Source organism: Python bivittatus, unplaced genomic scaffold (assembly GCF_059951505.1).
Source record: "Python bivittatus isolate LINGU-HERP-01145 unplaced genomic scaffold, Pbiv_v1 ctg000700_np1212, whole genome shotgun sequence".
Taxonomy (NCBI): domain Eukaryota; kingdom Metazoa; phylum Chordata; class Lepidosauria; order Squamata; family Pythonidae; genus Python; species Python bivittatus.
In genome coordinates, this window is record NW_028277098.1 from 89,223,638 (window position 1) to 89,244,975 (window position 21,338).

The window sequence follows — 21,338 nt, forward strand, 5'->3', positions numbered from 1 at the left end:
ATATCTTTAGCAGGGCTGTGCTGTCAGAGAGTTTTAGGTATGGAAGTGAAGTGCTTGATTTTTCCTTTCCTCCCCCGGCTTTTTTTTTTTTGGGCTAGGTTCATTCCAGATGGGGATTTGGTGAACCTGGAACTGGGTGTTTGCAGAATAGTATGTTGATGGCTTTTCATTTTCCCACTTTGCAGGTTTCTAGCCTACGGGCATCTTTGTGAAGTCTGCTATTTTTATACAATTTCCCCCAAAAAACTGTAGAGGGGAAATAAGTCACTTCTATCTCCCTGCCCCAAATATAGCTACTGTCTTTCTCAAAGTATACAAGAGTTTTTCTGATAATGGTCTATTAGTCCAATTAGACCAGTGTTGTCCAAACCTGGCCACTTTTTGAAGTGTTTTTGAAGCCATTTTGAACAGGAGAAGGCATGTCAAGCAATTCCCACTGAAAATCTTTATAAACTGTACTAATTTTGAAAGAAGATACTAGACACAGATTATGTTCAATGCAAACAAAAACATCATATCCACAAATTCTTTTTATTACAAAATTCTCAGAAGAGTGGGTTTAACTATCAATGATGAAATGGATGTTAACATTGGCTTTAAAAAAACAAGACATTCTGTAGAGAAAATAAGCTGTTGACAATTCTTCAAAATATACAGGTCTTAAGAAACACATTTACTTTTTTAAAAAAACAAATACAATTAAAAAACATGTACAAACAAAATAAGAAGGAAACTATGACAAAAGGAATAGGAGAAAATACCTGGGAACTATAATCCTTATATTCTATGGAATGTTGTAAGGCTGATGTTCCAATCTGCATAATTTTTGACACATCAGCCTGAATTCAGAAACCTAAGTGGAGCCCTGCTGGACCAGACTGAATGTCTAATCAGGCTAGCATCCGATTTCCAACAGCGGTGGTTCAGAGGCCCGTGAGAAGGATGCAAAATGAATCCCATCTTGTTGCTCTCTGTTCAGAGATGATGAACCTATATGGAACTTGTACAACACTGTACTGAACAATTTGTTTACTCTTTGTTTAAAGGCAGTTAAAAGGTCATGATCTTGCCTTCCCACAAAAGCAGCCATGGCCAGCCCAAGACACATTTGTTGGCTTTGGGAAAGATGGCAGCCTGTCTCCCTCTGCTACATTCCACATATGAACAGCTGATGGATGGCTTAATAGGTGAAGGACAGGTTGTGAGGAGCATCTACAATGGAGAGAAGGGAATGGCCAGAACTGCCATTGCTCCCCCCAATATCTGCCACTTGAGGAAGTTGCATCAGTTTATCTAATGACAGAGTCAACTCCTCAGCCAGCAAAAGGGGGGGAAAAAAAATTATAGGACCCTTGTTGGGCTGCTACAAATAACTTAGGGGCTGGGTATGATCTGGTAAGACATACATTGTACTGGTCTGCCTGTATTATCTTATTGGATAATGGAGTCATCAAGTGCATCTTTAAACATAGCTCCGCATGTCCAAGCCCAAGTTATTTGTTTTGTTCTCCAAAGTATGTAACACCTTGAAGGGCTGCATAACAATCTGGGTGGTATGCATTCCATGATGTGAGTCATTGTTCTGTCTGCCTGCAAACCTGTGTCTGTGTCTATGTGTGTGCGTGCCTGTGTATGTGTGATACATCTCCGTATATAGTTACTCAGTTTACTAAAGGGGCCAGTAGTTGCAAGAATGCAACATCAGTGAGAGTCAGACATACTTTGTTTTCCAAATACAGCCTTTGTGCATTTCTACAAACATCATTCCAGATTTCTTATCACCATAGACTAACACAGTTCTCCTACTCTAATGCAGAAATGGAAGTACATCTATTACTGCCATTCTTCCCTTTATGAACATCTAAACAAAGTCCATCCCTCAGAATGCTTCCCTCCCCTTCCCAATCATGTGACCCCCCCTTGCAGGCAAAGGTCTTCATTTTAAATTCCATCAGGAATTGGGGAACAGGCAGAGCAAAATTTCTCCTCCGGCATTTCCATCCTGAGTCAAGAGTGAACTCAGAGACTTATCCCATCTCTTTCTGATCATTGTTTTCCTACAAACATTAACAGCATGGGTAGACTGATCTGAGAACTGTACATCTCACACCAGCAGATCAAAAAGAATGGATCTTTCTTTCTTGCCAAGACTATATGAAAAAAATCTATTGTCATCTGCCAAGTTTTAATTCTGCCATCCTTCCACTGCATACCTTTGCAATGGGTTTGGCTTTTACAATAATGTGAACTGACTGCTTAGGTGTGCTCAACATAGCGTGACTGATTTGCCTCCAAGCTAGCTTAGGGATCCTTTTGTTCTCTCCTTGCTGTCAACACACATTGCTCAAAATATAACTAGGCTCTAGCAGGACCTGGGAATCCGAGAATTCAAGAGTGTTGTCTATCAAAAAGGTCCACTGCTCCTCCAACAGAATCTATAGGAAAACAAAGAGAGAACATGATAGATTCTTCAGTTTTGGAAGAAAAGAGCAACAATTTTACTCGTATTTTTATTTGCAAATATATTTATGAAGGGCCTTAGTGGCCAAATTTTAAAATTAACTGACTAAAACTAAACAAGCCAACTTAAAATGTCCTATTTATTTAATTCCTAGCAAAATGGATATATATCATGGCCCAAATGCTTATCTGTGCTTGCATATACTTTTGAAACATAGAATGATTATAAGTTGCTTTGTTTTCCTCCTTTCTTTTCTTTCATTATCCCTCTGCAATCATGAGGGCTAGAAATTTCATTTTTAAAAGCATAAAACAAGAATTAGGGTTGCCAGTCACCCTCATTTTGTCCCTGAAACTGCTTTATTTTTGAATTTAAGAGATCACCTCAAGCATATAATTAACTCCATAATGGGAGCATGACTTTTTACCTTAGCGTCGTTTGAATGCAATGGGAAGTTCTCGGTTGGGGATGAGGATTCCTAAGTGGAGGGTTTCTACTGGCTTGTCATCAGTTGCTACAATCTGATACTTCCGTATAAGCTGTAATACAAAGGGAAAGATGAAATTCATTAGAACAGTGTTTCTCAATTTTGTCAACTTTAAGATGTCTGGACTTCAAAGCTTTAAACAATGCTTTGTACATCATCTGGTCATTTCTCTTTTGGAAGGCCAACATAGAACTACAGAATCCTAAAGTTGGAAGGGATCTTCTGATCCAATCCCTTGTTGAGTGCAGGATTCACTAGAGCATCTCTGATAGAGTATCATCCAGCTTCTGTTTGAAGACCACTTGCAAAGAGAGTCCTCCTCCTGAATTCAATGAAAATTGGAAGTTCATCTTGTCAAAAGGACAATTCACCCTCCAATACAAATAGAAAAGTTGCACCAATGTACCCTTTCAGTCCTTTCAATGGGGCTTGCCCAGAAAACCTTGCACAGGATTGTTCTTTCAGGAGATCCTGGCCCCACATACTTTATGTAAGAACATCTATAAGCTGTTTTACAACTTTAAAAAAAATCAATGTTGATATATTAAAGGTTATTATCTAATAAACTGCCACTAATATTTTAATAAATCAGTTTAATAGGAAAAAAAGTTTTGCATGCTCTGCCCTTCCATCCTCCAGTGCGGTGACAAGAAGGGAAACTACAAGTTTCTGCACCCATTGGAAATTAATCACAGCTAAGTCATGAACTGTCATAAAATGAGTGAAAACTAACCAATTTATAATTCATGCTTGGAAATTGGCTTGTTTCCTCTAACCCTCATTAAGATTCATCACACTTTGTTGGCTTCAGTTGACGTAGTGAACTGCGATGAACGCAAAACCAAAGCAGAAACATACAGAAATCCTTCCTTGTGGCCATGCCAGAAGAAGAGCATTAAGCTCAAGCATTGTTATGGCGCATACGAAGCTGCGGTATTCTCTGCTTGGAGTCCTCTGGAAGAAAACCTTAGGCTCTCAGATATCTCTCTCAAGCCAAATACCATCAGGTATTAACAAAATTACAGAGTGCCGAATGTATGTATGTATAGACAGCATATATGGAATAAATTTTCCCTGCCATAGAATGGTGATTGTTTTGTACAGATTAAGGGGGGAGATATATGTATCTAACATAACTGAATGCTTACCCAACAGAGAGCTAACTGAAGTTGCATCTCTGCCAGTCGGCGCCCAACGCACATCCTTTTTCCAATGCCAAATGGAGCATGAGCAAATGGATGGATGCTTTTTTGCAGCCAACGCTCTGGCTGAAATTGACTCCAGTTACTGAAATATTCTTCATTGCATCCCAGAGCATGAGTGTTAATCATCAACACAGTCTGTAAATACATACACAAACACACAAAGTGTATTTACAAGGCAGGGAAGGCAGAGAGAGAAATGTCAAATGAGTGTGGCTAATGAACATGGAACAAGAGATATTTTGCTTCTGGAAAAAAAGACTCAAGGAAGTCGCCTATAACAAAACGTTGATGCTGCATCTAAAGTAGACATACATCACAGTCCAAAGGAAAGACCATGGTCAACAGCAAAGAGATAAAATTATGAAAATAATTTCCAAACCTTCTTGCAATTAAGATATGTTTCCAATGAGTTAAAAAAAAAAGAGGCAGGGTCTTAATTTTTTTGTGAAATGGCATTCTTGGGGAGAAAAATACAGATTTTTCCCGCTTTTTAAATCCAAGTTAAATGAGATTTAATTTGATTTGGAGTCATTTTCAGGATCAAGATCGGACTTCAAGCATGTTAAGTAATACTACAGAAACGAGAGCTTTCCATACCCCTAAGAAATCAGGATCAGTCTTTGTAATCTAAGATAAGAATTTTAGGAAGGAATTTTTAGAATTTTATTGTTTTACTGGGCAGCTCACTAAATAATCAACAAATAATTTTATCTTCCCCTATAACTTTACTGAGAGGAGCTGCACTGGTTGCATGTCTGCTTATACATATTGACCATGTTCACACAGGACAATTAATTTGCCTGCTGAATTAACTCATTTTCTGAGTTCACTCAATACCTTGAATCTAATCAAACAGGCTCAGTTTGCACAAGGCAAAAATCATTATCTTCATCAAGTTAACTCTAACCAGTTAGTATGCTGTTGATAAGCCCTTGAATAAGCTGGTTAAGCAAGCTGTGTGAACACGGCCACTGTAAAGCAACATGGATATCAAGGCAGCTGTCATTATTCTGTTCTCCCAAATAAGCCCCACAATGTCACAATGAATACTGGCTGAGCAGAATCTAAAATACTTAAGATCTACTGAAATGAAGGATATCTCACTGTTTGCTCAGCAATATCTGGGTAATATACTTGAATTTGGGGCCCCAAGTATGATGGAGCCCATTTCTTGGTTCTGCTGGCTAATTTTTTTTTTTTTTTGGTAATTTTCTCTTGGTTGCTGTATGTTTCATCTTTTTTTTAAAAATGTGGTTTATTATTCTTCATATTGTTAGCCACCCAAAAGTATTATCTGAGATGGGCGGCCTAATAAATCTAATAAATAAATCCATGTCAGAGAAAATTGCTATTATCTGATCAAGAAAAGCTGGATGGTATACTGAGTGGATAATTTTTTTTGGTAGCAAGGAGCCAGAGATAATATTTTGTAGGGGTGAGTAAAGGTTGAAATGGATAAAACTGGGTGTCATGCATATGGAAAGAATAAGGACTATTTTTCCTGCATTTTGGGGGGTGAGGGAGATAGCTTAAGTAAAAAAACAAACAAACAAAACCTTCCCTATGTTAAATTTAATTTAGATCTTACATTACAGCTTGTGTGAATTCCTAGCTCAAAATGGCAAGAAATTGTGCCAGAAGGAGCTACAGAGAGGTGCAAAAAAGAGGTTTTGGGGTACCTATGGCCTTGCAGCTTTGAGTCATCTCCTGTTCATCTAAGAAGTCTTTGAGATTTAAAAGCAATTGCAACACGATGCTTGGCATGTACCATGATACAAAGAGGATCAAGCATTTTATTAATGAGACCTGGCCACACCAATACTTTGCAGGACCTCTCAGAACCACTGACATGCCTGTAAGTAAATGTGATAAGATATAAGGTCAAGAACATTTTATATAAGTGCTATTGTTGGCTGAAAGACAGGCTATAAATTCAACCATTTAATCAAAATAAATGAAGCACTTAGGTGGTGGAAGTTACTTACCCCTTTTGGAAGAGCATAATCTCCAAGGACTGTTTCTTTGTCAAGGGTTCGAGTGGTAAATGGCACCGAAGGTGTTAACCTACAGTAAAATGAGATCAGTTCTGGTTACTGTTTGAGGTCAAACATATCTACCAAGGGACACACACATTATCAGATGGACTGCACAAAACATCCAGAAGGCTGCTCTACAGAAGCAACCAAAGTGACTTTCCAAACCTGTTGCACAGGGCATCATAGCTCTTATCTCTTAGAAAGATTTGATATGACTTTTTTGAAGCTCTTTCTCTTTCCCATTCTTTTGAGCAGAGAAGACACTTCCACCAAAATTGCTATATACTTTAGAGACTGGGAAAGAACCTTAAAGCAGTTGTACCAAAAGAAACCCCCACTTTCCAAGGGAATATACCCAAACACTTAATGATTAGGACACTTGAACAAATCTTCACATTTGATCAATCAAAGCAATTTGTCAGATGACTATGACAAACAACTTGCTCTGTCCAACACTACCACTGTATTGACTTGGCATTAGGTAGCAACTTGTACTGGACCTGAACCCAGATATGAGATGGCCTTGGAAGCTACATAGGCTGTTTTGATCTGCAAGATGGAGGGGGGCTGGAATATTTGCGTAATATCTGGGAACGCATGGGCTATAGCAAGAAAAAGCTGTATGGTATCAGCAGGTGGAATCCTCAGACACTGCCCTTGATGTTGCTGTCTTAGAAGCCTTTTTCAGGAGTTTCAATGGGACATGGGTGAACTCCACCATAGTTGCCCACAATGCTCTGAAGTAGGACATTCTGGGAGATTGGGCTGGTGACAGCTGCTGATTTAACTGTCGCTAACCTTCTTCTGTATATTTCCATCAGGTGCAGGATACTTACTAAAGACAAATGGGGAAGAAAATATACTGCTTAGATGGGATGTATTAATGGAAAACAAGGGTGGGCCCCATGCTCCTTACCCTCAAACAAGGAGAAAGAGGTAGTCCAGGTGAAATTTCAGCCTGTTCTGTTTAGATATCCATCTTACATCAGTCTTCCTTTGAGCAATCTTTCCTGAATCTTTTGCTCTATGGCCACCAATTCAGGGGGGAGAAGAATAGTTTTACTCGTGGGTACGTAAATCATTTTACCTCATAGATTCCTTCAGGCACGCCTTCAAATAGGGCATTTTTTTCAGGTGTTCACCATTTGGGTCTTCTCCAGGTGAAACCACATTCTGTATCTCCTCAAAGAGTTTTGCCTGGACATCCGGCTTGCAGGAGATGTTGTAAAGAGCCCAAAGTAAACTGTTGGCAGTCTAAAAAAACAGTAGAAATCACTCTAGATTGTTACACTAACAGAGGAAACCTAAAAATAGCATACTAGGAAAATTGTTTTATTTCACAGACACCTTTGGTAGGTAGAAAACTTGAGCTTGGTCTTACCCTAGGAATGGTTCTGTAAAAAAAGTGAAGACACTTAGAAACATTAGGGCTTTACAACTTAGATAAAAAACTGTAACTCCACAATTTGGAGATACAGCAGTTGATGGAAGTCAGAGATGGACAATCTGAAGTCCTGAGGGCACATGAGCTCCCGAAAGCCTCGGTTATCAAATTATATTTTTTAATGCAACAGAAGGGAAAATATTATTAAATGCATAGTTGAATGGTATCCATATTAACTATTTAATTTTAATTAACAATAAATTAAACAAAATCACATTTTTTTTGTCCTGGTCCCACCCGTTATTGTTTCTAGTGTGATTCCTAGCATACCACTCAGGGCAATCTTTCATCCCCAAAGCATTGTGTATGTCTAATGTAAGAATATCTATCGTTAATAAAACTGGGTTGCAATGTAGAAAGTGTGGGTATTATAACATTGTGCCCTTCTCTTCTAGTCTCAAGTGTGGATAAGTAAAATCTGGTTTCCTTAATGCAAATTCAGAGCACCGGTAGCAAGGCGTTGGCCTGAACGCTAGAAGGCAAAAGTAAAATGTGGGCGAAGATATATGTACAATCCCCTGCCCCCCATCCCCAATAAACTATATTTGCTGCTTCCCTGTCAGCTCTTTGAGGCAGGCCTATTTAAGAAACAGATATTGCAGTAATTCCAACTACTTATATGTTGTAAAGTGTATTTACAGAATCTTGAACTTCTGTCTAAAACCTTCATTGCCCCTTTTTAAGGACAACAAGCTCACGGTGGGGCCATTCTGAGTCTCTTTCTCATGCTTTCTACTTTTACAGGACTGAGCAATCATTTCTTCTCTCCCACCCTTTTCTCAGGTCCAAAACTAAATTCCTTTACACTCTCCACCCTTTTCTAAACTTCTAGAGAATGCTAGTGAATGCAAGTAGCATTTCATGAGACTTCTCTAGAATGAAACAGACACCCCTATAGGACACAGAAAAGTGTGAATGAAGCCCTGCTTCAAGGTCTTCAGACTTGGGTGGATGGCTTTGTCTCATCAGCCCCATCAGAGCGTGCAACCTTTTGGAGAGTCAAAGACCTCCCTCCCACAGCTTTTAAATGTCAGCTAAGAGCACACTTCTAAAAGTTAACAATGAATGGAGGGTCAGAATGAAAACTAAATTTGATTTAGTCAGAATGAAATTAAATGCTTGCAGTGTTATTTCCCCCTTTCTGCTACACTAAAAATTAAAACTTGGCAGCAATAGTTCTAATGGCTTGAGGCACCAGTTTGCACTCTTTGCATTACTTCTCACCTGTACTGGCAGAATATCTCATAGGTCTACCTTCATGGTAATTGTGTAATTCCTAATTAATTTTACTTGCAATTGACTACATCTGGCAGAATTCTAGTATGTTTCAGATCCTGTTCAAGGGCAACAGAGGAAATCCAGAGCTTTCCCCTCCCAGAAGATTCTGCTTTAGATGGGTATTTGTTGTATGCACAGACAGGAGATATGGGAAAGAAAAGGATACATTCTAGGGCTGTACAGAATTTTGGATTCTATCTCTAAAAGCTGCTTCAGAGCATGTGGAGCCCAAATACAGCATCTCAAAGCAGCCACCTCTTTTCCTGGATTTGCATGGTTGTCCTTCACCGCTACTGCATGATCTTGGGAAAGGATGTAGCTGCTTTAAGGTGTTTAAAACCAGGTGCTATGTCTGCAGTGATGTAAGCATAGTATTATTATGTAAGTATTATTCAGAGACTGAATCTAATCACATCCCTGATAGAGACTGCAGTCTCATCATGGTAGATTGCTGCAGAAGTCAGCTATCTCAGAGTTACCTAGATCTAAATGTCAACTTCCAAACAAGCATCAGTGTCCTTGTGGCGTTTTTCTCACCCATGTCTGTATTGTTTAAAAGAAAAAAAAAATCATTTCCTTAACTCCAGATAACTTCATGGACATGTCCAAATAGTTACCTAGATGACAATATGGAATATTGTGTGACTTCGTGAGCCAACCACCAGTGGTAACGAGTATCAATTGCAGATCGTCATTCCCATGGAGCTGTGCTAAATAATAGACAGTTAAGTTTAGGCTATACTTCACTAGGCTTCTTCAACCTGGGGTTATCCAGAGGTTTTCCACTACAGCTCCCATCATGACTAACATCTGTGAATGACAGGAGTTATAGGGGATAACTCTGGAAGGCATCACTGTGGGGAACTCTCTGTGAAATCATGAAGACAGAAAAACGGAAAACCACTACAGCAATGTTGCATCTTGTAGCAAATGGAATGTACAAGCCAATGTTGTCACTGTGCTAAAACCTCTTATTCAATACCAACCATAAAAACCCTACCTAGGAAGAACAAGCTCTGATTGAATGAAGAGGGGAAAAGGTAGGTGGGAGATGATCAGAAATCAGAAACCACTCTTCACAAATGAAAAGAAGCCGCCGGTATTTACCGTTTCAACCCCAGCAATCTGAAGCTCTGTAATAGCAGCATATAGTTCTTTCTTCGAAAGCTGACTCCCAAAGTAGATGTCACAAAGGAAGTCTTCAGAGGGATTTGCAGAGTGTTTCTTCAGCCTGCTGTCAATAGAGCATTTCACTGCAGGAGAAAAGAGAGAGTGATGATTAAACAATACAATTAAGGTGTACAATTCTCAAATGTCTACTTCTTCATTCACACAAGAAATTAAAACATTCAAAAACATCAAGAAATGTTACAGGTTAGACTAACCTTCCCCAATCTATCATCTTCTGGATATATTTGGACTGCATCTCCCAGGACCACTGGCTAGCCTGGCTGAAAACAGGGAATTCTGGGAGAATCAGTTCCAATATGGCTGGAGAGCCACAGGTTTTAGGAGCCTGGTCTACAAAAAGGGATACGCTTCATCTTTCATTTAAGAAAGATAAGCCTGTTAGTGTGCAAAGATAAGGTTCAAATCCCTGTTTTGTTATAATCCCTAGTTATTTCTCTGAGCTTCACTGGAGGAAACTTAGGATACAAGTATAATGTTCAAATCTGTGTGGGAGAGAAAGTGTCTGAACTAAAATTTTGCCTTACTGACTAGTCGATTCTAGTATTTTTTACTCATTCCATGGTGAACTTAAGCCATGCAATCAAGTATTCATACCAACTATAACTAATAGCAGAAAAAAGGTTAAATATCCACTCTAGAATGTTGGACCTGTTATGTCTGTTGGCCTGGCTTAGGGAGATCTAAGATTTTTATTTATTTGTTTGTTTGTTATTAAATTGCTTCCCGTCTCCCCCAACGGGTGACTCTGATCAAATGTTTGTTCAACCATGGGATTTAGTGATTTGCCAAAGACCTGTATTCTGTCTTCATCTAACCCAGTGATTTTCAAACTTGGCAACTTTAAGATGTGTGGACATCAACTCCCAGAATTCTGGCTGGGGAATTCTGGGAGTTGAAGTCTACACATCTTAAAGTTGCCAAGTTTGAAAAACACTGATCTAACCTCTTTCACAAGATGGTTGTGATAAACAAATGTAACTCCAGATATTTAGACTGGTCTCTTGATGCAAGATGCAAAATCAACTGCCAAACCTAAGATGCAAATGCAATTCCACAAAATATTTTAAATGCCCTTGTAAATCTCTAGTTACCTGTCTTAAATATATTATCCCATGCATTTGTATGAGCTTGCCAAACTTTAGTATTTAGACTTCTATGGAGTTCGACTGGTGTCACCATCATCTTTCCAAAAGTGCTCATCATCTGTAATATATAATGAAAAGAATAAAGGCCATTATTAAAGTACTGGGAAAAGTTCAGAAGAATAGATATTTTACTGTTAGAGAAAGGTTAGCTTAGATTCAATCAAGAGAAATTTTACTTGGGCCATAAAACTAGAATGCCAAGAAGCTATTCTGTCTGGACCAGGAATCATAATGATCCTTACACATTTGACTGTACTGCACAACACTGTTAACTTGGTTACTGAATTACCCCATTCTCAGAATTCACACAATATATAGAATTATCACTTACCTAGCAAATGGGGTTTGCACAGCATACTAAGCCCCCCTAATTAATAAGATTAAAACTAACCAAGCTTTGATTGTTGAACTAGGGACTTTCTCTGACCTGATTAAGGGTGTTGTGTGAACATAGTAATTTATATGTCCAAGCCATCATTTGGAGGGCAACAATCTGAAGTATTTCTGGAGGGTTATCACTCAGAACTTGAATACCTGCTTTGCAGGCTGAATGACCTGGGGACAGTCTCTGGGCATCTTCATATAAGGTGGAAAATACATTCCCTGAAACCTGGAGAATAGCTGCCAATCAACCAGTGACCCAACCCACTACAAGGCAGTATCCTATATTCCTGGAATTATTCCTTGCAGCTTTATGGCATTATTCTCTTGTTGAACATCAAATACATTTGCCATCCAACTGGGTCAAAGGACTGAGTCAATGCAAACTACTGAGAAGACCTGACTCCAGCTTCTCTGTGTAGTTCAGAGGGCATATGCTGTATAGGCAATATATCCCAGATTCAATTCCATGCTGGCTGAATATTCTAACAATTGCAGGGAAGGCTGGGATAGGCAAAAGTAAAGTAGATGGATCACTGGGCTGCATCCCCTTTGCTCCTACAGAAGCAGACACAGCTGACTTGCTCATCTTATAGATCAATCGGCTATCATGCTCATGGAGTTTTCATACCGTTTTTATAGCCTTGATAAAGTTCAAACTTTCCTCCTCTACGTCCTGTTGCAGAAGTCCAAACCTTTTCCCGTACAGCACCAGGCAAATACCTAGTATATAAAAAAAGAAGTTGTGGGAAAAGCACGTCCCAGACTCTTGGCCAAGACTTGCTTAACATACAATCATAAATACTGCTCAGAGCCACGTGGAGGGGAAACATGTTGGCATCAAAATGTCAGCGACAAACAAGCAAATAAGCTAGCAAGCCTTGTTGAGTTAATACAGGGCAACTGGTTAGTAACCCACACCCTAAAAATAATTCTACTTTTAATAGAAGAAGCTGGATTTTTTAATGATGTATTACTGCTGCTACCTATATTATATAATAATTTTTGTGGACTTGCTGTGCTGGGTTGGAAAGCGACTTAGACTGCTGTTTTCATTTTGTTCTGTTAAATGACCTGATATGTATATCTGTGCTATTTTGTCTCTTGAGGATGTGTGTGTCAACCTCTTTTTTTTCTGTTTGAGGATGAGGATCAAGGAGAAGTTGCATCTGACAATTCTTTAGAGTCACATATTATTCAGCCATAAACTGATTTGTTTAGAATAGTCTTTCCATGATGTAGAAACCCAGTTACAGTTTTTTTTTAATGTTTTATGGCTTCACATTATGTTTGAATCAGATCAAAATGGCCCAAAATTAGTTAAAACAAATTATGGCATACTATGTGAAATTTATTTCAGAGTTAATACCAAAATATTGCTTGGTATTTTGTAACTGAAGCTGAAGCTCATAGGCTGTCTTCCTCTCTGGTTTCTGGGGAATTTTAAATAATCCCCAACCCCCGTCCTTTAGATGCAATGAATATATAATGCCCACTTTTGGTGATACACTGCTGATCAGCCCCCAAGGACAACATATTCAGTAATAAGCAACTTTAAGATTAATAAGCAACTTTAAGATGGGTGGACTTCAACTCCCAGAATTCCCCAGCCAGCTGCTGGCTGGGGAATTCTGGGAGTTGAAGTCCACCCATCTTAAAGTTGCCAAGGTTGAGAAACACTGGTGTAGAGAAAAAGCAGCAATAATCCCAGATTGCAAGTTAAAAAAAAAACAAAACTTACTTTCAAATGACCACTTGTTCAACGCAGAATATAAATCTTCTATTTCTCCATTCTTGTTACAGAGCACGTCCATTTGATGCGTAAAATCAGCTAGGACCTGGGGAAGAGATTGAGGTGGAATTAAAAGATCTCTTAGTGTTCTGCATCAGAAAAATGAATGGCCATTAAGAAACAAATCACATTTTAAAATGCCTATCATAATGCTTTCAAATCTATGGCATGCTAATTCTACACTTGGAATACCATGTACAGTTCTGACCAGTGCGTCGCAAAACATGCTGCAGAAAAGATGCAGAAAAGGGGTGATCAAAATGATCAGATGGCTGGAGAAACTCTTTCCATGTGGCAAATTTAAATAAGGCAGAGGTGTATGTATGTATGTATGTGTGTGTGTGTGTGTGTGTATGTGTATGTATATGTATGTATGTATGTATGTGTATATATATATATATATATATATATATATATATATATATAATTCATATCTGATGAATTCAAGTGAAATGAAAACCAAGTGATATGGTCTTTCCTATACTCAGCTATTTGGAACTGAAGGCTAGAAATGAATATTTGCTCTTCACTTTTATTCTCCCCCCCCCCCCCGCATATAGAAAGTTGGCATGTCACGAAGAAAGTTGTAGCCTTCACTTTCCCCAGATATGCTATATTTCTACATGCCTTAGAAATCTGTGGGATGCATTCAAACTTATTGTTTCAACTATATTTTGAACTGGTACAAGTCAGGAAAGATTTCTGTAGAGATAACATTCTGATTTCTTCCCTTCCTCCTTTAAAGCAATCCATATAATAACCAGAGTGTTCAAAATCTCAAATTACATCTGTCTCTGGATCAGATGAATAGCAATTTTTAGGATTCTTTAACATTTTAGAGGTAATTTTAAGCACATATTCTTATGCAGTACCTCATTGATTTTAGTGTCCAACTTCAAAATTTCCGTGGGCTTCATTAGTTTCTTCTGAAATGCACTTCTTACTCTCTGCCAGTCCTTCCCTTCCCTATGAAAAACAAATATTCAAGTGATTAAAAGATATATGTTCCACTATATTAATTGTGAAGACTTTGCAAATCCTTTGACATTTCCTGGTTAAAATAAAAGGTGAGTATATGAGAGAAAAGTTAAAATAACTGAGTCTGCAATAATTAAATAGCCAAATATTAAGTCTGGGTAGTTTTACAAGTGAATGGTAATATATTTCAAGGAAGATAAGCAAGCAGATGATCAAGTTTGATAATATGGGAAAAATGGCTTTCCATTCCAATATATTATTTACTTCAAATAAAATAAAGACAAAATTCCCCTTAGTCAAGCTTGAGCCCTGGGGACCCCATGGAAATGTACTGTATGACTGTGGTTTGCTGCTGCTTTTTTTCTGGAATTCTGTTGACTTCATTTCACCTCAAGCTTTGATAGTCCTGTTCAGCTTTTGGGAAGATCTACTAGATGCTGCCATTTTCAATTATCTTTGGAGGAGACCACTGAAAGTGATTGCTGAACTCTTACTTTGGAAGAGATATTAAATTATCATGACACAGCCTTCTTCACATTCTGCATTTCTCTTCCAGCTTGAATGGTATCTTAGGGGCATATGATTAAAATTGCCTTTCTCCTGCTGCAATTTTTCCATTCTAATGTTAACGGGAGGTTTGGGACCACGTTAACCCAGGACAATGCTGCAAATGGCTTGTTTACACTGCCATTGTGATAACCTTGCCTGCATATCTTTTGCTGTTTTCAGGATAAAACAGCAGAATGTGGTGTCAAAAGACAAAGAACCCTAAAGAAATTAGTGCAAAAATAGGTTTAATGTGAATATAAAAGGTCCACCCCAAAGAAATGGCATTTGACTTTTCTTCCATGATCATGTAATATTTATAAATACTGTCATGAAACTACCACGAGAGACTTAAAGGTATGTATGAAACAGAGGGTGTATGTTTGAAAAACAATCTAAACTACTTGTTCTTAGCATCCCTTGCACTAAAACCGCAAGCCAATATAAGCGCAGGGAGTTTTCAGCACAAAGTGGCACGTGTCCTTCCACAATGCCCGTGAATCACATCTCATCTCATCTTTACTCACAGGATAAGTAGCCCATAGCCCTCTTTACGGTAATCCCGATAGGCTTTCCAGGGCTTAATCTCCAGGCGCTGTGGGTAGGTGCTCTCTTTCCGGTAGAGAGACTCTAGCAGACAGGGTGCGCCTATATGAACTGAGTCAAAACTCCCAAGTTTCATGCGGAAGATCTTGCCAAACTTCTGGTGGTACTCAGCCTTCAAGGGAAGGAGAAAGAATGGGGAGGGGAGGTTCAATGGGGCAGGTATGACTGAATGCAGCCAAACACTTGATCACAGAGACTCAGCCATCCCACAGAATCCTTTGCAAGAGGAGGTGAGTGCATACCCAGCATGTGCAACTTTCAGTTCACACACTGGCCATCTAGGATTCTGTAAGACATGTCTCTTGCACACAGATGAACAAATCTGTTCAAATTGGTGGCGGGGGTGGCGGGGGGTGAGGAGCTTCGATTAAGCATTTGATTAAGAACTTCCTGGTGTCATGATCTAAAAACATGTTGTCTCAAAAAGTGGCTCTTTCTTCTTCCTTATGGAGTTTTTAAACAAGATGCAGGAACGGTCACCTATTTAAGGATGCTCCTATGACTGCTTCCCTGAATTGGCTGAAGCTTGACGGGGTTAACCTGACCCAGTCTGTGGAAACTGTGCTGTCTGGGAATTCTGCCGTCTGCACAGTCCATCACTGGGTAGGAGATGCTGGGCTAGATGATCTTTGAGGGACCTTCCAAACTACCATGGGACATTCTAGAGATATTTCCCGGTCCTGCCATTCAAGACCCTCTAGGTCAGAGAAGGTCAGCAACTGCTTTGCCATGCAAAGCAGCAGCCGTTCTGCCAAGCTGCTGCTGCACTGGGGATCCTGTTTAACCCCAACAGCCAGCCAGCGTTTGCTCTGGATGAAGGATCATACTGGGAAGGGGGGAAATACAGATTACTCACCAGCGTCTGGTGCTGTTTCTTGAGGCCCCCTTTCCAGAGGATGTCTAAGAAGCTGCCCATCAGAGGCCACTTGGTGGGACCGGGCAGGGCAGAAAGCGAGTGGGGAGCGTGCCTGGGGCAAGAGGGCACCTGAGCCTTGGGCTCCAAGGCGCACACGGACGAAGTGGGCAGCAGCTGTTGCTGCTGCGGGAAAGCCGGCGCGCTCCCAGGACCTCGCCGCTTTAGCAGAGAGCTGAGCAGGGGGGCTCGCTTTAGCGGGGAACTCATGATGCGGGGTATGGATAGAGGGGTGGGTGGATGGATGGGTGGACGGATGGATGAATGGCTCGATCGCCGGCGAACCTCCAGCTGCGGGAGGGCTGTGCCCTCGAAAGCCAGACGCGGGAGGGAGGGAGCAAAGTGGCCAGGAGCTACGAAGGGCGGCCGCGATCTAGCCCCGGGAAGGTCTGGGCGACCGAACGAAACTGTTCTCGAGTCGGGCGGCGTCGGACGGGATCCCTCTTCCCTCGCACCGCGGCGGGGAATGTCCGGAGTGCCGCGGGATGAGGATGCTGCGCTCCCTCTGCCCGGGTCCCATAGCCGGGCGAACGGGCATATATAGCGCCGGGGCCGGGCGCCGGACTTGCCTCTGGGGCCAATTAGAAGGCAGGGGAGGAGAGCAGGGCAGAGCGGTGGGTGGGGCGGGAGGGCGGCGGCCCCGGGGAGCCTCAGCGGGGCGCGCGGCTCACGGGCCGGGTCAGGTGATTGCTCCAGCGAGAGCGCCCGCCGCCTCTTCCCCGCTGCCCAAGCGAGGCTTTCGGGGGCGCGCCGCGAAGAGGGAGCGCCTGGCGGCCGCCTCGCGGCGCTCCTCCCAGAGCGGAGGCATCGTGGCACCTGCGAGCTCGATCCGGAGGCTCTCCTCTTCCTCCCGCTTCTCGGCGAGCTCCTTCCTTCGCGAGGCCAGCGGTGCGCCTGCGAGAGACCTCTCCGGCCTGGGACCTCGGCCGTTGCACCTCGCAACGGCAGGTGGAAGCCGGCTTTGCGGCCGGAGAGGCGAAGCCGGGAGAAGCACGGGCGACGGAGGGCGCGGCGTGTCTTTTACTTTCCTTACGTAACGCGCTCCTTCATTCCGGGAAAGCGGCAGGCAGACAAGCGCGGGAATTAGCAGCCAGAGGTTGTCAGCTGAGAGGGCGGCAGGATCCGCTGCCCCTTGCCCTTGTCCTGAGTCAGATCTCCCCATCTTCCGAGTTGCGGTTAGGAAAAATAAGGGCACGCTATAGATATCTGATTTTACGGGCTGATGCGCCCCAGACGCGTTGGACTACAGCTCCCATCACCCCCAGCCAACCGGCTTTTGAGCACCTCCTGGCTGGGATGTGTGACTTAGCAGATCTGGTGGAGGAAAACTGAGCTAGAATATAGCTCTGTGAGCTTCTTGGTTTGCTTGAAAATCAGCGTGTAGCCTTTGAGAAACAGGGATCTTTAGCATAATGCCGCCATTACCATATGAATATAGTATCCGGGGGAGCGACATTCTTTCCAAATTTGTTGCTGTTGCGGCTGTTTAGGGAAAGGTATTGTCCTATTAATGTTGGTGGGAAATGTTTTGAGGATGGTGATTGGCTAATGAATAGCCAATGGTTTGTCCTTCCCACTCTAAGTTACAAACATTTTCCTCCCTTCTCACTCCACCCCTGAAATTTACCAATGGCCAAGGAAACTGGTCTGGTCACATGAACACGCCTCCTTTATAAGGGCGATGGTGGTGAGCAAAATGAAGTTTACACACCATGGCTCAGTGTCAGATTAAGCAGGAACATTTCCAGAATGCAACGTAAGACTGTTTAAACATAGGCTGGGAGGGAAAAGGCCAAACTGGCATGACTGAAGGAAAACATCAGGAATGCTCTAGTGTTCTGATGCCAATGTAAACTGCAAAGGGGAGGGAAGGAACCTCATATCTTGTGTTACTGTCTTAAAAATATGGCCCATTTTGAGCTGATGATGTTTAGTACTGGGTAAATACAACTGATTTAGCCTTTTGTGGATCTCTCTTGAAAATCTGGAGGAGGTGCAGTGGTAAAGTTCAGTTAAAATGGGCTGATAACAGAAAAGGCAAAAATTACTGGCAATTAATTAATTGCACAGGGGGACGCGGTGGCGCAGCGGCTTAATGACGCCGAAAGTTGCTGGCCAGAAATGGCTGACGCTTCGGCGGTTCGAGTCCAGCCTTCGCGTTAAACAGGGTGAGCTCCTGTTTCCTCCCCAGTTCCTGTCAACCCAACAGTTCGAAAACTTACGTGAGTAGATAAATGGGGACTCTCACTCCGGTGGGAGGAAAAATGCTGGCGGCGCCTTGCAAAAAAGGAGTTGGGAGCAGTTGCCGGTAAGCGCGAAAAACCACGCTCGCCCGAAAAGGGCGCGAAGCAACGGAAACCCTGCCTCCTGCGCTCGCCAGCTGGGCTCTGCCCTAGGAAGGAGGCTCTGGCAAACCACTTCCGAAAACAGTTGCCTTGAAAACTGCAAGGACTCATCCAAGCAGTCACTGCAGGGTCAGCAATGACTGAGCGCAGACAAAAAAAAAAAAAAAAATTAATTGCACACTGGAACCAACATTTGCTTGATAGGGGAATGTTTAAAATTTGAGCAAGCCACCAATTTCTTCTAATTCTGCTTTTTTAAAATTCCGAGTAAACTAGGAAGTTGCTGACTTATAAAAATGAAGTAGACTACAAACTGATCCTACTAGATTGCAAACTGCCTTATTTGGCATGTGCTATCAGCTTGGAGGAACCGACCCACTCCTTAACTACTATTCATTTTTCATAAGCTGTTTCTGAAGATTCTGAAATGGGAAAGGAGCATTTATGTCAGCCATATGGTATTGATATGACAGGAAGGCAAAGGAAAGCTGTGCTTGTTAGCTTAGTGAGACCTTTAAATCACTGTCTTCAATTTCACTCTTAAAAGTGAACATTTCTAACAGCCATTCTCCACCTGTCCTCGGTTTTAAATGAGCTATACTGATGTATGCTCAATTTCTAGCAAGGACAGAGAGAAAAAAAGGCGTTCATTAGATAGACACAATAAGGTGTTGTTGTTAAGGTCAAAGATGAGTGCTGAAACATCTAACTCGATTCTAATACTACTGCCAAGAGCCACGTAAATATTATATTTCTTGTGGGAATATGACACTTTTTAAATAGCTAAAGGAATATCACAGAAAAGATGGACAAGATCTGTTCTCTATCATCCTAGAATGCAGGATGCAGAACTGAAGAAATGGAGGGCAGATTCCCACAGAGTATTGAAAAAAAGATTCCTAATATTAAGAGCAGTTTAAGAGTGGAAATATTTATTCAGAGAGATTGGTGCACATAGTATGGGTGGGACCAAATGACAATGTGTGTGCAATGCTGTTATCACATAAACGCCTGGACTTATAGACTTGTGTCTGATGCAACATATGTGTGATGACATCATTGTAAGCACGTTGTTTTGCCATCATTGCAGTTTAATGCAGATGCCATTGGTGGTGGACTTTCCTTCACTAGGAGGGTCATTGGTTATGGATGTTTTGATTTGGATTCCTGTACTTGGCAAGGTGGTTCGGCTTAATGGCTCCATGGGCCTCTTCCTACTCAGGGATTCTGTCATTCAGTCAGGGCTCTGCCTTTCTTTGATGGTATAACCTTTAAGGAAGGATACTTTCATATGGGGAAGGTTGAGAGCTGGACAAATCATATTTTGGAGGGTTTCCAAAGAAAACATGGTTTCAGCAGGACAAAAATGCAAAAATGGTCTACAAGAGGTTATTAACACCTCCTCTAGATCCATTAATTTGTTGCCCAGCAGGCTATTCGACTTCATTCAAAGAGCATCAGAACAAAAAGGATAAAATTAAAGTACCATTACAATTGTGTCCCCTTTATTTGCCAGTAGATAGCAGCATCTTGATTTACGTAACTGTTGCTTGTTTGGAACAGGCAACATGAAAATCAAGCACTCTATTTGATAAGTTACAACAAATGTTTGTGCTGTGGGAGATTAGAGTGTTTGGCTTGGCCTGGAGAATCAGGTTCAGTTATTCACTCAGCCATGAATCATAGTGGCTCATTTTGGGCCAGTCATGTCTCACCGTAAGCTACCTCACAGGCTTCTTGTGGGGATAAAATGAGAAAGGGAAATCATGTAGCATCTCTCCCCCCCTTCCCCCTTAAGTATGTGGAGAAGAGGTGGAAGAGAAAGCTAATACAGTAAATGAAAAAGATCTATTTTGGGGCACTTTTCCACATTTATCTCAGGGCTATAAAATACGTTATTTTTGTATGGGGACTACTCATGCTAAATGGATCATCAATTCTGAGAAGGACATAGGGGGTTTGTTTGGTTTTGTTTACCCCTTCCAGTTGTGTTGTTCCCCATCTATATCCCCAAGGGAAAAAGATGGGCTTCGTACAGGATGCTCATTTCTGCTGAAGGCCTGGTGTAGCAGCTACAAAAATGACAGCCTTTTATTATAACCCCTTTAAAGGGATTTTAAAAGAAAAAGCTATACTGGAAGATGGGATCAAAAACCTCCTGCATTCTGTTTCTTTTGGCTTTCCCACTGATGGGTCACTTGAATGCCCACCACCAAGCAAGACATTGTTCTCACCGATGACTGGTTCATCTCTCCCCCTGTGTCATCATAATCAGAAGACTGCCCTTCCCCAATCAGCTGATGGATAATATTTTTGCTTTCCTTTGCTTTAATCAACCTGGATTTCTGGTTGATAAGCAAGGAAATAATACTATGATGCTTTAAAACAGGCCAAAGCACTTATTTTCATTGGGTTTGAGAAAGGCAGAGAAGTAAGTCTCCTTTGCAAAAAAATGCTGCTTGCATGGGAAATTTGAGAATGCTGTTGCAACCCTAGGAATGCCAGGCCAGTCTCAAATCTCACTGGGCAA

The 21,338-nt window shown here is 41.4% G+C and overlaps 1 protein-coding gene across 1 annotated transcript; it reads right to left on the reverse strand.

The window, feature by feature from the left end:
* Nucleotides 1-525: 525 nt before the first annotated feature.
* CYP24A1 (cytochrome P450 family 24 subfamily A member 1) lies at nt 526-16,962 on the reverse strand. Its single transcript, XM_007423503.3, has 12 exons — nt 16,407-16,962; nt 15,472-15,662; nt 14,293-14,386; nt 13,370-13,466; nt 12,260-12,351; nt 11,194-11,305; nt 10,019-10,164; nt 7,277-7,443; nt 6,139-6,217; nt 4,097-4,288; nt 2,889-3,000; nt 526-2,435 (listed from the first exon to the last, which is right to left on the reverse strand). The coding sequence occupies exons 1-11, from the start codon at nt 16,671-16,673 to the stop codon at nt 2,890-2,892; spliced, it is 1,548 nt and encodes a 515-aa protein (XP_007423565.1). The 5' UTR covers nt 16,674-16,962; the 3' UTR covers nt 526-2,435; nt 2,889.
* Nucleotides 16,963-21,338: the final 4,376 nt, after the last annotated feature.

What these genes read in the sequence shown, in the direction of transcription:
- CYP24A1 (XM_007423503.3), bottom strand. Translation starts at nt 16,673, where the DNA reads ATGAGTTCCCCGCTAAAGCGAGCCCCCCTGCTCAGCTCTCTGCTAAAG. An exon ending in AGAAACAGCACCAGACGCTG is followed by an intron (nt 15,663 to 16,406) that starts GTGAGTAATCTG and finishes CTTCCCTTGAAG; the next exon opens with GCTGAGTACCACCAGAAGTT. An exon ending in GGCTATGGGCTACTTATCCT is followed by an intron (nt 14,387 to 15,471) that starts GTGAGTAAAGAT and finishes TGTTTTTCATAG; the next exon opens with GGAAGGGAAGGACTGGCAGA.